At 51.2% G+C, this 17,101-nt stretch overlaps 1 protein-coding gene across 1 annotated transcript in view; it reads right to left on the bottom strand.

Moving 5' to 3' along the window:
* INSR (insulin receptor) overlaps positions 1-8,448 on the bottom strand; it is a 30,110-nt gene extending 21,662 nt beyond the window's left edge. Inside the window, exons 1-8 of the mRNA XM_015424640.1 lie at positions 7,973-8,448; positions 6,871-6,878; positions 5,402-5,539; positions 4,627-4,771; positions 4,146-4,360; positions 2,760-2,886; positions 1,852-2,084; positions 1,045-1,212 (exon numbers count right to left, since the gene is read on the bottom strand). Of these exons, the coding sequence (XP_015280126.1) occupies positions 1,045-1,212; positions 1,852-2,084; positions 2,760-2,886; positions 4,146-4,360; positions 4,627-4,771; positions 5,402-5,539; positions 6,871-6,878; positions 7,973-8,448 (1,510 nt within the window). The remainder of the gene's footprint in view (positions 1-1,044; positions 1,213-1,851; positions 2,085-2,759; positions 2,887-4,145; positions 4,361-4,626; positions 4,772-5,401; positions 5,540-6,870; positions 6,879-7,972) is intronic.
* Positions 8,449-17,101: the final 8,653 nt, after the last annotated feature.

Here is a 17,101-nt window from a genome sequence, read left to right as displayed (position 1 = left end):
AGAATTTAGCATGAAGTAGGAGAAATGTCAACATGTGGGCAAGGGCAAAGCAAAGGTCTCAAGCGTGGGTGAATTTCCTGCATTGCGCAGAGGGTTGGACTAGATGACCCTGGAAGTCAACTTTCAACTCTATGATTCTATTCTATGATCCTAAGGAGGAGACCGAGGTGAGCATCCTGGCGGGATGGGAAGAAAGGGCACCTGCGAGTGACAAACGAGGCCTAGCAAGGTCCTACTGTCTGCTGCCCTTTCAGGGGAGGGGGTGGCATTACAAAATGTCTCCCTCGCAGTTCCGCCAAGCATGGGCTGGGACACTGCAGATACATCCTACTAGCAAAGGGGCATCCCTCGGGGCACAAGGAGCCTCTGGTGCTGGAAGGAAGGGCCACTGCGAGCAGAACAGACCTGCGGGGTCCAACCAGCAATATTCAGGGAAACTTGCAAAATACATAAACATCAGAATGGCAGGAAGGAGCAATTATTAATCAGTTCAGCAACAGACATAATTCACAATAACAAACAAGGGGACCTGCCCCAACAACAGCCATGACAAAACCATTAAGAAACGCTCTGCTGAAGCTCAGGGGGGAGCGCAGACTTTGCCTGGCGCCTGATAAGACGAAGGCAAAATCTGTGCAGGGGGTGGAGAGCAATCCTCCCTCTAAGCTGTGGAGTCCTGTGAGCAAAAATCCTACTTTGTGAGCTACTGGCATTAAAGCTTGTGAGCGAGCGATTCGGCTGCTGCACGAATCGGTTTGCTCTGGAGCCCTCCTCCCTGAGCTAAGGCAAAAATGTGTGACCTGGAGGCTAAAAAACTGTGAGCTGGCTCACACTAACTCAGCTTAGAGGGAACACTGGTGGAGAGCTGTAACTTGGGGGCAGGACTGCAGGAAAGGCTCTGCCCCCCCAGCCCCCTGGCTCGGCCTCTAGGGGAAAGGCAATCTGAGATCATCACCAGTCCTCCTGGGGACCCCATCAAGTGTGGCAGCCAGAGCAGAGCACAGGGCTGGCCAAGCAAAGTGGGAAGGAGCCAGAGCCTCTTACCCTTCAAGCAGTAGTCCAGCTCGTAGAGCTCACTGTCCTCCGCTTGCTGTTCCCAAGACACCCTGTAGTGCGTGATGTTCCCATTGGGCTCGGCGGGAGGCTTCCATTTCAGGATGATCTGGGACGAGGAGTTGGAAACAGAGTACGGATCCAGTGGGACGGAAGGCACTGGAGGGGGAAGAGGAGCCTGGCATCACCACAAAGGATAGCACTGCCTGCCCCCCCCCCAGTGCCCTTCTGCTGGCTAGGAGATTAGAACAGTCTCTACACAAATGCATAAACGGACGCACACACGCCTGGAGTGCAAAAAACGGTGCTGTTCAGAAATCAGTGGGAGAATATGCCGGTCTCCCTGAACACACCATTCTTCAACTGTCCTTCAGAGACGCAAATTCAGCATCACAATGAGAATCTGTCAAGAGATTTGGCAGTGCGGCTTACATTAGGCCCTCTTGTCCCTCACCCACTACAGGCATTCATCACCTCACCAAAACAAGGGAGGCTCTGCAGTCACCATGGACTACCTGGACAACATCTGAGTCCCACACAGAAACACCCTTTAGATCCTTTTGATCCTGGTGTATTGTAAAGGCCAACAGTGGTAATAGTTTGCACATCAGAGAAAACAGGCTCTAATTCATGGACTCTTCTGCTTGATTTTGCTTCAACAGACTGATGCGGCCACCCTCCGGCATTTGTGAGGTCGCTACAACACAGCCGGAAAAGCGGGCAGGAAGGCCAAGCCTCCCTCGACCCAGGAAGGCCTTTGCAAGCGGCTTGCTCCTCATTCCAGGCAGTGACACTCACTGGAGGCATTGGTCTGGATGTAGATGATCTCGCTTTTGGCCCCGTAAGACTTGCGCTCATCAGAGTAGGCGACCAACGTCTTCACGAAGATGGCGTACTGGGTCCAGGGCTTCAGGTTCCGCAGCAGCCACCCTGGCTGGACTGTCCGTGGAGGAGGATCGATATCCACCACCATCCAGCTGTTGGAGCCGCAGACATCCTGGCCGTCAAACTCTGTCACGTTCCGAAAGGGGCTGGCCCCAGAAACAAGAGAAGAAGAAGAGAAGAAGAGATTGGATTTATACCCTGCCCTTCATTCGGAGTCTCAGAGCGGCTTACAAACTCCTTTCCCTTTCCCTCCCCACAACAGACACCCTGTGAGGTAGGTGGGGATGAGAGAGCTCTGAGGGAAACTGCCCTTTCCGGGACAGTTCTTGTCAGAACTATGGCTTGCCCAAGGTCATCCAGCAGGTGCAAGTGGAGGAGTAGGGAATCAAACCCGGTTCTCCCAGATTAGAGTCCATGCACTTAACCACTACACCAAACTGGCCGTTAGTGCAAAAAAATGCAATGGGCTCCCAAGCACAAGTCCTGGCACCTGGCGGATGCTCCTTGCTATACCCTGAACGGCAGCAAAGAGACTGAGAAGTCCAGAGACGTGGAGAGGGGAAGAGCTCTTTCTCCAAGGTCAGGCTAGCCAGTGATCTACAAGACTGTTCTCCTTGCTGTTCACAGCACATAGGCCAACTTATTTCCCACTCCTGTTCACCCTGCCTGTGCACACACTGTCGTCTTTGTTAGAGACAGACTGTCTTCCTGGGAGTGGGGAATTCTCGCAACATGGGCGCCTTTCCCAGCCCCTGTCTTCTCAGGCCACAGAGCTGAGATGTCTGGCAGCTCTAACCTCCACAACGGTTTGGTTTACTCACGCTTCCTTGTATAAGAGCATGAATCCAAGGAGATCACGGTAGTCTTGTGGCCAGTAGGGCTCCCACTTGAGCACAATCTTGTCACTGTCTGTCTTGATGAAGAAAAATTTCAGCACATCATTCTCACCTGCAGAAGGGGACACAAGATTTGTGTCAGCACATACACACATATGACACCTCTGTGAGAGAAAGAGGACTGCCTCTCTGGGGTCGGGAAAGGCCAGCCTGATAATGTGTAGGACTCCAGGGATGGAGGCCCCTGGGAAGGAAGGCAATGGGGGGGGGGCGGTGTCTGGACCTGCCAGACTCATCAGCGCAAGCTCTGCAAATGAGACCACAGGACAGCAGAAGGGCAAAAGGAAAGTGGTCAAGAAGTCCACCAACAGCAACCTAAAACACAGGACATTTCAACATAGCAAGGAGATGAACTTCAGTGGACAGGCTGAATTTCCTACTGGGGCAGGGGAGAGAGAGACGCATGTATATCTGCGTGTGTGAAAAAGTGTTCCATTGTCTTCAGAGAATGAAGCTGCGCAGACGCAGGAGTGGCCAAATGGCAAAGAAGCCAGCCAAATTCCCCACACTGATTATCTGCCAGCCTGGCAACAGCCTCAGGCACAGGAGAGAGATGATTTTACTTTGCTAAACTGAAGAAGCGTGTATCAAACAGGAGGCTTCCAATTCGACTCATGCAGGAGAGAGATGATTTTGCTTTGCTAAACTGAAGAAGCGTGTAATCAAACAGGAGGCTTCCAATTCGACTGATTGGCCTGGGAGTTTTCTAAGCTGAGAAAACAAAGGCAGCCAGGCATGATCCAAGCATGGGCCCTGACAGCCAGTCTGCTGCTTCGAAACAAACCCCACAGAAACAAGCCAGGCCTGCTGCTCCTTGCTCCCACCTCTCACAGAGGGAGAGAGGTTCTGCACCGGACACAGGGTGTCTGAGAAGAAGCATTCCCTCCCAAGACAGAAGGGAGCATGCCTCTTCCAAGACAGCGCTTCTTGCAATGGCACACTGAACTCAAAGAAGACAAGGCCTTTTGGGATGAGTGGGTCCCCTTGTGTGCAATTTTAGCTACTCCAGCATGCATAAAACCCACAAGACTGATTAAGGTTTCTACATTTCGGCAGCAATTCTGTTAGTATTATTAATAATATATCATCATTAGGACTAAAATTGTCCAATCAGCATCGGCCACAATTATGTCCTACACAAGGATATACAAGCCCCAAGGGGTGCTCCTGCGCATGAGCAGAATGTCTTGCTCTCTGCAGTGGCTGAGCTCAGCCAGCTGCCCCTCCTGAGCCTCCTGCAGGCCTGCTCGCCCCAGCCCGCCCCAGCCCCTTCCTGCAAGGCAGCCCCTCGCTCCAGCCGCAAGGCCTTACAAGAAGCCTGGTCGCCGTTGGTCTTGTGGGCGATGTCGTTCTTCTCCTGGCGCCCCTTGGCCCCAGAGATGGCCTCCATCTGGTGGATCTCCGAAAGGCACAGCTTGGGGTTGTAATGGAAGAAGAGCTTCCCCTGGGCAATGGTGAGGTTGTGCTTGCTCCAGTCCCAGAGCCGGCGGAGGTTCTGGTTGTCCAGCGCGTAGAAGGAATAGTTCCTGCAAGGCAAAAGGGGGGGGGCTGGTCAACCTCTCCGCTCTGGACACAGGCCAAATGCCCTGGAAGGCTGCCCTTCGAGAACATGGCCGGTTACTGCCCTCGGCTTCCAGCAAGAGAAACGGGGGAGGAGGAGGCAGCCCACAAGCCGAAATGTGCCCCTTGCGGCTGCTGCCGCCCCCCCCCCCCTTTTTCCCTGTTCTCTGGTATTCTCAGACTCCTTTGCAAAGGTCAGTTTAAATGGAGAGATCCCTCAAAGCCAACTCACCCGATTTCTAAAGTCTGCCCTCTAATCAGACGGAGCTTGCGGAAAAAGGAGAGGGAGACCAGGGCATAGGAACGACTGATCTTCAGGTAGCCCGTGATTTCTTCTATCAAGCCCAGGTTGGATTCCAGCTCTGCTCCAATGTTGCCTAAGGAGGCAGAACACAAGAATCATAGGATCACAGAGTCGGGAGGGGCCGTACAGACCATCTAGTCCATCCCCCTGCCCAGTGCAGGACCAGCCTAAAGCATCTCTGACAAATATTCGCCCAGCCTCTTCTCAAAAGCTAACCCCCCTCCCTAGGCAGCTGATTCCACCTTTGAACCACTCTGACCGTGAAAAAATGTTTCCTAATATCCAGCCGATACCTTTCTGCACGTAACTTAAACCCGTTGCTTTGGGTCCTCTCCTCTACTGCCAACTGGAACAGCTCCTTGCCCTCCTCCGAATGACAGCCTTTCCGATATTTAAAGAGAGCGATCATGTTCCCCCTCAATCTCCTCTTCTCCAAACTAAACATTCCCAGGGCCCTTAGCCTTTCCTCGTTCAGGAGCCACAACATTCTGACCAAGGCTCCCCTCCCCATAAGCATCCAAGGAAGGAACTTGGTACCACCACTGATTTGACTGGATGTCAAACTGAGAACGCTTCAGGGTCCCCCAAACCAGGCGTGCCAAGAATAGGTCCCTGGTACCCCTTTCCCCAAATCACACCCTCTCTTTGGCAGCTTTGCTGCCAACCGCTCTGTGCAGCCGAACCAACGGGGCACAACACTCACTTCCTCCACGGATACCGATGACCAGGCTCCCATTCACAATAGTGCAGCCTCGTAGCTCCTGCGCCGCAGTCACTGAGTCAATCATCTTTGGACTGGTGAAGTCACAAATTTTGGGGCAGGGCCCTGCACAGGGAGTGCGAAACCGGGGGGGGGGGGGGGAGAGACAGAAAGCTTAGGAGCTCAGCAAGTGGCAGCTACAGCCATCTTAACTCTGCCCTCCACCACAACCTTCCTACAACAACAGAGAACCAAGGGCAAGGTGAGGGGGATCTGCACCCACAACTGAGGGGGGGGCAGCAGTTCTCTTTTGCCTCAGACAGAGAGGAGGATTCAGGAATGTGACCCCCTCCCTCCTCTCAAGTTATGTGGTGTGGCTCTCCCCACTTCTGATCTAGACCAACTAGCAGCACATGGCCTTACTAAACCCAGCCATGCACGAGAAGCACTTCAGAGGGACTCCACGTCCCCTCCTTCCCTACCAAAATCAGGAACTGAGGACACATCCCCAGAGAGCTTTGTGGTGGACAGCCAGCCCAGCCAGCCGCTTGGGCAGAGGCATGCATGGGAAAGGTCTGCCCTCAGATCTCCAGGTTCTGGGGGCTGCTGGTTTGCTCTGAAGGGCAAAACACCAGGAAGGAGACTCAGGAGCCAAGGGGCTCTGATATAGTTTGGCAACAAGCCAATGGTCCGGTGGAACAGCAAGCCACCACAGCCCCAAGAAAATCCCGTTCACAACTATCTGCTCTTTTTGGAGGACTGCTTTGTAAATAAACAGACAATGAAGCGAACAAGCCTGGCATGTGCCAGGGGGAGGAGGAGAAGGTAATGCCCGGTGGCATAAGAACATCAGAAGAACCACCCTGACCTGGATAGCCCGGGCAAGCCCGATCTCGTCAGATCTTGGAAGCTCAGCAGAGCTAACCCTGGCTAGTACTTGGATGGGAGACCTCCAAGGAATACCAGGGTCGTGAGGCGGAGGCAGGCGATGGCAAGCCACCTCTGAACGTCCCTTGCCTCCAAGCGCCACTAGGGGTCGCCAGAAGTCATCTTGACTTGATGGCAAGAAAAAGGAGGAGGTCAGCACAGCCCTGCTGCATCAGAGTCCAGCCAATGAGGGTACACACCTCGTCGAGGATCCTGTTCCACCCGGCAGCCACCCGGTGGGCCTGGAGGGCCAACAAACACGGGGAGCTGCTGGGAAACCAGAATGCCCTGGACGTGCTCAGCATTGCGCACCAGGCCGCAGTTAGGGACGGCTGGAGGGATCAAGGACCAACTGACAGAGAAAGGGAGAAGAGAGCATGTGGAGGGCAAGCCCCACGGCTCCTCATTCCAGAAAATGGGGAATCTGAAGGAATCCCAAGCCTCAGAAACACTAAGCAGCCTTTAACTCTTTATTAAAAGTAACTGCAGACGTGGTTCTTGTTAGATGAGGTGCAGAGTCGTAGCGCAAATCAAACGATGTTGAAAGTTAATGCTTGAAAATAAGATCTCCAGATCTTGCACAAACGCTGGGTGTGTGTGTGTGTGTGTGTGTGTGTCCCTTCTGGGATGCACCTGAGCACCACACAAACCTAGGCTTACTACGTGTAGCCCCTTGCTTTCACAGAGTTCACTGTATATGCCCAGAGAGAGAGTCTGGAGCACTTTCCGTTTCTAGCCTCCGCATGCTTAAAAACAACCCCTGCAGACCTGTCCAATGGGCAGCAATTTTTTGGGAAAAGGCAGAAACTGCAAGTAGATAAATAGGGACCACTTTGGTGGGAAGGTAACAGCGTTCCGTGCGCCTTGGAGTTTAGTCATGCCGGCCACATGGCCACGGAAACGTCTTCGGACAGCGCTGGCTCTTCGGCTTGGAAACGGAGATGAGCACCGCAACCCTAGAGTCGGATTCGACTGGCTTTCGAGCAAGGGAAACCTTTACTTTTACCTTTTATGTTCTGGAAATGCCTACACAAAAGGAAGCCTTCTAGGGCTCTTCACATTTCTGGCTGGGATGGAGCGCCCTCTAGTGCCGGCCCTACAATACTACCAGAGTTTTCACAGACGTATACACGTTACGCCCCGACCTGGATGGCCCAGCTTAGCCAGATCTCTTCAGATCCTGGAGGCTAAGCGAGGTCAGCTCTGGTTAGTACTTGCATGGGAGACCACCAAGGGAGTTCAGGGCCACTGTGCAGTGGCAGAGCATCTCTGAACGCTGCACGTCGACAGCTCTTTCCATTTGCACCATAGACCCTGCATTTGCTACTTTGATTTGAAATAGTTTTTCTCCTCCATTTTGAAGGAAGATTTTTCCAGCCACTTTCCTTTAAAATGCCTCCTCTTCCCCTGATCCCAGTCCCGTCACTGGCATGCCGTGGGAACCTCTGTCCCAACAGACAGGCTCCTTTCTCCCAGTGAAGCGTCCCTGTTGCCTATTCTGCCCCCTGCTAGAGCCTGCCCCAACCGCTGCGACAGGTGCCTGAGTGCCTGAGAGACCCTGGCTCTGGGGAGATTCCCTGGGGCCGGGGGAGAAGAGAAGCATTTTGCTGACAAAGACAGACTGCTGACCGACGAGGAACAACTCACCTGCTGGAGTTGACGGTGTATCCCGAGGGGCAGTCGGGAACGCACTCGTTATTGTGGATGACGTGGCACCCAGACTGCCGGGCGATCTTACACTTGTTGTGCAGCTCTTGGCAAAAGTCAAAAGTCACACAGCGCCAGCTTTTGTAACGGTAGTAGCCGGGTGGGCACGTCTCGACACACTTGCCCTCCAGGTTGAAGTTCCGGCAAGCGACGCACTTTCCCGGATCGTTGGGCTCCAGGCAGTTGCCCAGGCACTCTGAGTGGCAACACCGGCCGTCCTGGTGGCAGCCCTGTGACTTGCATGCGGTGGGACACACTGGGGAAACAAAAGCGGGGTGGAGTACTCGTACCTGCTGCCCTTGCCTCACCCTCACACCCAGAGGCTGGACTCCCTCCCCCAGTCCTGGGAACTTCTCGTCATCTGACACGCATGGAAGCATCCACGTGTGGACAGCCTCTCCAGTTGTAATCCACATTATTCTGGGCAATCTTATGTACGTACCCAGAGGGTTTACCAGCTCTGGATGTGGAGCAGGCAGCACTATATTTATTAGTTTAAAATATCCCACCTTTCCTCCCTGAAAAGCAGGCTGCAAGAAGCTCACCCAACAAAACACCAGATCAACCATTACAACCAAGCCCGATGCCCATCGGCATCCATTATCAGAAAAGCTCCCAAGATTTCAGTGATGGATAAAATACTATGCTCTCAAATAAAATGGCAGAGACCCTGCCAAGAGATGGGAAAGGCTGGAAAAATTTAGAAATACCACTCCCCTCCTGCCCTACCCCACAGGACTTTGCCGTAGATTTTCTGGTGGAAGATTTGAAACATTTGGGGAGCACCTGTGACAGAAATCCTAAAACCTTTCTTGGGCTCACGAGTGCCACTTGGAGTATTTTGGATGGGAGACCTCCAAAGGATACCAGGGCCAGGAGGCAGAGGCAGGCAGGGCTGGCCCGAGGTTTTTTCGCACCCTAGGCGGGGCTAGCTTGTGGTGCCCCCCCTCAGGCGAGCTTGTCCAGGGGACCCCGGCACGCTCCCTCGGCCCAAGCCAAGCAGAGGCGCCGCAAGAGCCTGTCCGGGCATCCCCCGAAGTGGCCAGGTAAGGGAGGGGGCGCAGGCAGAGAGGCTGCAAGACTCACCGGCGCACCCGCGCCCTCCTGGCTTTGACGGTGGGGACGAGCAGCCCTCCTTGGCGGGCTGGCAGCCAATCTGGGCGACCCATGCCCTCCCGACCAGCCCCGGCGCCAAAAGGAGGAGGGGGAGCGCATGGCCAGGCGTGCTGGCCAAGGCGAGGACAACGAGGCGGTGGGGCTCACTCACGCGGGGGGGGGGCTCCGGCAGGCGAATGGCAGCCCCTCCCCGAAGGGAGACGGATGGGCCAGCCTTCCCTCCCTCCTTTGGTGACCGAGCCCTGCTGCCTGGACCCAAAGGTGGCCGCGGCATTTGGTAGTTCCCCTGCCCTGCTCTGCCCGCAGGAAGGGGGTGCTCCTTCCAGCAGCAGAGGCTGCCCTTCTGCCCTGGAACCCGCCAGCTGCCGACCCTGGGTGGGTGGGAGGGGGCCCTGCTACTGCTGCGGTTGGGTCGGGAAGCGCCGGATTTTTTCATGGTTGTATTTTCTTATGTTTTTCAGGTCTAAAAAGTAAAGGTAAAGGTTCCCTTGCTCGAAAGCCAGTCGAATGCGACTCTAGGGTTGCAATGCTCATCTCCGTTTCCAAGCCGAAGAGCCAGCGCTGTCCGAAGACGTTTCCGTGGTCATGTGGCCGGCACGACTAAACACCAAGGCGCACGGAACGCTGTTACCTTCCCACCGAAGTGGTACCTATTTATCTACTTGCAATTTCTTGCTTTCGAACTGCTAGGTTGGCAGGAGCTGGAACTAGAGACGGGAGCGCACTCCATCATGCGGCACCCGGGTCTTGAACTGCTGAACTGCTGACCTTCCACAGCCTGCAGTTCAGCGTCTTAACCACTTGAGCCACCGCAGCTCCTTTTCAGGTCTACTGGAATGTTAATCCCTAGATAAGGGAGATAGTCATAAATAAAAACATGTCATCTGCAAAAAGGGGACAATTTGAAAGTTCTATCTTTTATTTTGGCTCCCTGTATGGATTTGTTTTTACGAATCGCGTCTGCCAGTGGTTCTATCGCCAGGGCAAAAAGTGAAGGCGACAAGGGACAGCCTTGCCTAGTACCGCGTTGCAAAACAAATGCCTCTGAGTCCTGATGATTTAGCCTTAGGAGAAGCGTAAATAGCAGAGATTGCGGATAATTCCCCCCCCCCCCGAAAACCACTTCTCTGAACATCCTCCATGCCCCAGTAGGAGTCGCCAGAGGTCACCATGATTTCCAGGCACAGGCACACGCACAAATGCAAAAATCCAAAAGCACCTGGGATCTTGGACTCCTGGGGTTCACATTAGAATAACCCATTCGTTTCCATTTCACATTGGGCCATCCTGTCAGCCTTAATCCTTTTTGTACATACGACAAGCCAGTTTTGGCCAGACCGCCTGTTTGTCATGGAAGTCATAATCAAACTACGTAGTGGGGTGAGACTATCGTTCTTGTAATCTTCTAGTTGGTAAGGTTAGCCTTTGACATCAGAGATGCGGCTTTGCATGGGAATGGCTAAATCAACTGGTCACGCTTAGAAAGCAGGCTGGCTGAGGTCAGGTTCCACCAACCATAAATATCTGGACATTTGGAATTTCCCCTTGTTTTTGGCAGAAACTGGGTTCTACAACAGTTTGGGTAGGGGTTAAAGACTCCTCCAACATTTTGTTACTGCAAGAAACTCTGTACACGCTCTGAGGAACCTGATGCAGCTTAGGTAACATGCTAGCTGAGATCAACTGTATTGTTTTTTATTTGTTTTTCTCTTTTATAATAAACTTTTTGTAAAGTTTTTTTTTTGCTTAGTTTAGTGAGACCTATTTTTCTGGGATATTTCTCTGAATCTCTTCCCCAGGTGCTAGACTGCACAGTTTGTTATAAGGTATTTACTAGGTTTTCTACCCTGTCAATTTGCTATTGCTTCAGTACTGGGCTAGAGGGTACCTTCTCAGTGGGCCTGTCTAGGTGAACATAAGAACATAAGAACATAAGAGATGCCAATGTTGGATCAGGCCAAAGGCCCATCCAGTCCAACACTCTGTATCACACAGTGGCCAGAAATACCAGTGCCATCAGGAGGTCCTCCAGTGGGGCCAGGACATTAGAAGCCCTCCCACTGTTGACCCCCCCAAGCACCAAGATGACAGAGCATCACTTGCCCCAGAGCCCCTATCTATACCTTGTGGCTAATAGCCACTGATGGACCTCTGCTCCATATGCTTATCTAATTCCCTTTTGAAGCCGTCCATGCTTGTAGCCTCCACCACTTCCTGTGGCAGTGAATTCCAAGGGTTAATCACTCTTTGGGTGAAGAAGTACTTCCTGTTATCCGTTCTAACCCGACCGCTCAGCAATTTCATGGAGTGCCCACGAGTTCTTGTATTGTGAGAAAGGGAGAAAAGTACCTCTTTCTCTACCTGCTCTTTCCCATGCATAATCTTATAAACCTCAATCATGTCACCCCTCAGTCGTCGTTTCTCCAAGCTAAAGAGCCCTAAGCGCCTTAACCTTTCCTCATAGGAAAAGTGTTCCAACCCCTTTATCATTCGAGTTGCCCTTTTCTGCACTTTTTCCAAAGCTATAATATCCTTTTTAAGGTGTGGTGACCAGAACTGCACACAGTATTCCGAATGAGGTCGCACCATTGATTTATATAGGGGCATTATGATATTGGCTGATCTGTTTTCAATACCCTTCCTAATAATCCCCAGCATAGCATTGGCCTTCTTTATTGCAGTCACACACTGTCTCGACATTTTCAGTGAGTTATCCACTACAACTCCAAGATCTCTCTCTTGATCAGTCTCTGCCAGTTCAGACCCCATCAACGTGTATTTATATTTAGGATTTTTGGCTCCAATGTGCATCACCTTGCACTTGGCCACATTGAACCCCATTTGCCATGTTGACGCCCACTTGCCCATCCTTGACAGATCCCTTTGGGATCTCCTGAGGTGGTCTCAGGAGATCCCTTTCCAGGGAACCCTCTGTCTAAAAGGACCTTTTCAGCAAGGAAAGGCAACCCCCTGCTTCCTTCCATAACAGCACCAACCAGAACTCCTGTGAGATACTGTCTCTATTGGAATGAGTAAAATGCCATTTAAGACAAGGTTTTAACTCATGCTGAATGCATAGTACAAAGGTTTACATGCAAGACAAATCTACAGCATTAGAGAAGGAGAATTCTCATGTGTACTGTAGACACGCACAGTGTATTTTTATTATTTAAGCATGCATGGCTCATTTTGTCCACAATTTATTTGCTGTGGTGTGTATTATGATAATACACCACTGAATACCTCAATGTTAAATTTTTTTAACTCCATGTCTATATATACTGCTGGCCCTTGCTGTGACTGAGACTGCATGCCTAAATTTACTTTATTTTCTTTGCTGCAAAATTAGCTTTTGTTTTCTTCCCTTCTCCTCAGAGGGCAGAAACTACGTGCCTGTGCTAAGGGTGCACAGGACGCCGAAGTCTGTAGTCCACAGTCTCCCTCTCCCTCTGTAGCATGAAGCACACAAGCAATGTTGCTTTATAGAAAACTGACAGTGTAGTCCTAAGCAGAGGGTTGTAACTGTTTAGGGCTGCTCTTGCATTTATACTTAAAAATTTCACAATCATGCCCCAAAAGAGCAATTCTATATGCTACGCTATAAATGATGCAAATTTTAACTGTTTGTTAAACTAAGATTATGCTTACAATAAATCAAGGACTGAAAAGATAGCTAAATGTTATCCTAGCTACTCCAGTCAATGTTGGAAGTGTAAGAGCAATACAGGGACCTATTTCCACATGTGGTGGACGTGTAATAAAACCCAGAGATATTGGAAAATGGTGAGAAGGATAATTCAGGAAGTAATGGATAAAAACTTGGCGTTGGAACCTGAAATATACCTATTAAACATAATACCCAAAAGGATATAGCCAGCAGGATAAATACATACTTGTTTATATAATAACCGCCGCACGTATATTGTTGGCCAAAAACTGGAAACTAGATACAATACCGACCAGGGAGGAGCTAGTTGTGAAAGTGTTAGAACTAGCACAAATGGATAATCTGAGCTTGATGTTGCAAAGTAAAAATGAAAGTGTATACAATAAAAGATGGTCTAAGGTATATGATTGGATAGCAATGTTAAATGTATAAGACTCTAAGATATCTGTGAATAAGTTATTGGAATGTAAAATGTTTAAAAACCAAATAAAAATATTAAAAATAAATAAATAAATCAAGGACTGCACAGATTTCAATCTTTCTCAAACACGCAGTTTTTCATTCCAGGCTTCAAAACGTCTGGCAATCTAAGCCCTCCAGAGCAAAACCGGCTTCTGAGGTCTTCTCAGGGCCACCACAAAAGTTATCCTCACCTTCTCTGGACAACCCTCTCCCCCTCCCTCCCTGCCACTTGCAGCAAGCTGGGAGGGAGGGCCCTGAGGACTGCTGCCCTGGGAAGGAGGCCCAGCATCCCCCGGGAGGTTCCTTATCTGTCCCCCAAAACCCTGCAGCAGAGTCCCGGGGAGCCCTGCCAAACAGCGGCCACCGCTCCCTTCTTACTGACTTCCAAGCCCCGTAGTGCTGGGGTGGGTGGGGAGCAGAGAGCCAGGAGAAGAGCACAGGGTGAGCGAGCAGCCGCGGAGAGGACCGAGTGCAATCACCATTCTTTCAACAAGCCAAAGCTTTATACTGCGACGTATCAACACCGAACAGCAGAACCGTGCGGGCTACGATGGGGAGAAAGAATCTAGCAAAAGAAAGTAAGGACAGAAAGGTGCTCTATCCTATCCTTGGTTCAGAATTTAACTGACAGGATTGACCCTTCTTAGTACGAGGAAGTCCAGGGTTGCTACACAGAGGCGGGCAGTGGCAAACTACCTCTGAACATCTCTTGCCTTGAAAACCCTACGGGGGTCGCCATAAGTCGGCTGTGACCTGACAGCAAAAAAGGCGGGAAGGGGGGGGGGTCCCATTGACATCTGCTCTCTTTTACCCCTGGGGCAATGACTGAAAGAACCCAGGAAGACCAAACAGTCCAGGAGGAGGGCAGAGACAACAGGAGCTCTAAGGCAGAGGGGAACTGGCACACAGGGACAATGTAGCCCCTACGTGGGGAAGGGCTTGAAAGGCCTTCAACTGAACCCAGAATCCAACAGGGAACCAATGGAGACATTTCAGAACAGGTGGGATGAGTCTGTGGCCGTGATCACAAGGGCAGTTTGGCCCGACACAGCCACTCCTCTCCTCCGGATCAAATGGGCGCAGTCAGACAGCCACATCTGGCAGGCGTTCCCCAGCTGCACTTATCCCATCATAGGACGACTTGGAGCCGGGTTAAAAAGGCACCACATCACAACTGGTGTTTTTGGTTCCCCGCGCAGTCATTGCACATGGCTACATGTCTGAACATCGGGGAGCGCACACAGAACGGATTTGGCAGTCTGAACCCTCAGATCTGTTCTGCCGCTAGGGAGTTTTTAAAAAATTGCCTATATGTGCATGTGCGCGCACGCACATGAGCACACATGCATGCGCTCTTATGCGTGCACGAATTTTGAACTTTTTTTGGCAGCATGCTCCATGGCTGAGGCACTGCAATAATGTAGATGCTTTACCACAGGATGTCTCCATGGGTAACCTGCAGCAGGGTGTGCTGTGTGACTGATATGCCCCGCAACCCTTCCAACTGAGAAGAAGAAGAAGAAGACATTGGATTTATACCCCGCCCTTCACTTGGAGTCTCAGAGCGGCTTACAAACTCCTTTCCCTTCCCCTCCCCACAACAGACAACCTGTGAGGTGGGTGGGGCTGAGAGAACTCTGACCCAAACTGCTCTTTTTCAAGAACAGCTGTGCCAGAGCTTGTGACTGAGCCAAGGTCACATCAGCAGGTGCAAGTGGAGGAGTGGGGAATCAAACCCGGTTCTCCCAGATTAGAGTCCGCACACTTAACCACTACACCAAACTGGTTCAATCAGAGGCAGCAACATATCACACCAAGCCGCCAGTGTGACCACAGCCTGTATTTCTTCCTTCAGTTAAAAGAGCTGCTGCATTTTGCAGCCCCACGCAGATCAAGGGATGGAAGTCAAGCCCCAAGGCTGCAGTAGTGGGGATCAGGAGGTAAATCTTCACACAAGAAGATGGAACTCTTGGCAACTTGGCCAGCTCATTTCTCCACCAGTAAACTGGGTCCAAGAGAGCCAGGGTGGTGTAGTGGTCAGAGTGTCAGATTAGGATGTGGGAGGCCCAGGTTCAAATCCCTACTCTACCAGAGAAACTTGCTGGGCCAGTCACACACTCTCAACCTAACCTACCTCACAGGGTTCTTGTGAGGGTAAAATGGAGGAGACTAGAACAATTGTTGTAAGATGCTTTGGGTCCCCAGTGGGGGAACAGGTGGAATATAAATGAAGTAAATAAATAATTCTAAACTCTTCAAGAATCTGCCAAAGGGACGTGATTATCTGATCCAAGTGGGCAGAGGAACCCCTTCTAAGGTTTCCTGGATTGATGGGGAGGCAAAGAGCGCTCATCTTCTTCCTGACCCCGTCTGCTCTCTGAAAGCATCCAAGTTTCCAGCATCTGCCCTGCATGCAGCATTTTAACATCACGGCATCAGCCTGGTACAAGACATTCCCAGGGAGAATCCAGATGAGCAGGAACTGTCCTGCTTGCCCGGAGGCAGCTTGTTAGCCAGCCACTTCCCCTTCACAAACCTTTGCTCAGCCCGCCAGCCCATGCCAAAGGTTTTCCTGGCTCACAACAGTGTCTCCCTGTTTACCTCCTTTGCCGGGGGGCAAAGTCTCACTCTCTGATCCACTCCACACTAGGCTGCCCCTTCGTGCCAAGGCTTGGGCACACACACTAACCAGACACAACTTTTATGTTCTGATTTGGCCTCATCCTTTAGAAAGCCACTTCGCCCGTCTGAAGGCGTATAGCATGTCAGCTACCGAGGGCAGCAAAAGGGACCGCTGTACCCTCTCCATGTGGCCCTTCTCAGAGTAGCAAGGCTGTTCTGCATAAAGGGGCCAGGGCACACACTTCTGCCCTTTTCACATCGTACCTAAGGAGGGGGAGACATGCCCCCTGCCCCTACCAGTTGCTGAGCACCTGCTTTCCCCACCTGACAACCGGTTCTGTACAGCAACGGAATGACTAGTTACATCAGTTTGAATGCATTCATACGGGGTACCACCATCATTAAGCCATTAAATAGACACTGCTAGCACATTATTACTGAATTGTTTTTAACGGAATGATTTTTAGATGATTTAATGGGAAATTTAACTGTTATTTATGCATTTACTTTTATGGAGGCCGTCCTGAGCCTGCCTCGGTGTGTGTGGGGGTAATAAATGGAATAGATAAATAAATAAATAAACAAATAAAATAACGTCTGCTGGTTGTTTCAACCCCTGTGAAGGTTCATGCCACTACTGGGCGAAAGTGGTTTAGTGGTTAGAGTTATAGCAGGATGGTTGGCCGTGTTTGTCTGTCTGTAAGAGCAAGAGTCCAGGAGCACTGTCAAGACTAACACGTAGCCGGGTAGGAGCTTTAGTCAGTGACTGCTCACTTCTCTGGATAGATCAAGACGGGTGGCCACGTTAGTCCGCCTGTAGCAGGAGAAAAGGGCAAGAGTTCCAGGAGCACCTTCAAGACTGACACAATTTGTGGCCGGGTAGGAGCTTTCGTGAGACACTGCTCACTTTTTTGGATTCTTTGTAGAAGAGAGAAGAGAGATTGGATTTGTATTCAAAGAAGTATTCAAAGTACTTTGTATTCAAAGAAGTGGCTCATGAAAGCTCCTCCCCTGCCCCAAATTTTGTTAGTCTCGAAGGTGTGCTCCTGGACTCTTGCTCTTTTCTAGTGGTTGGAGTGTCGGACTAGGATCTGGGAGACCCAGACCAGAATTCCCACTCTGCCATGGAAGCTGGCTGGGTGACCTTGGGCCCATCTCTCTCTCTCTCTCTCTCTCTCTCTCTCTCTCTCTCTCTCTCTCTC

Source organism: Gekko japonicus, unplaced genomic scaffold (assembly GCF_001447785.1).
Source record: "Gekko japonicus isolate JY-2015 unplaced genomic scaffold, Gekko_japonicus_V1.1 scaffold596, whole genome shotgun sequence".
NCBI lineage: Eukaryota > Metazoa > Chordata > Lepidosauria > Squamata > Gekkonidae > Gekko > Gekko japonicus.
Note: the sequence above shows the minus strand (reverse complement) of the source record. Positions and strands in the feature narration are given on the sequence as shown.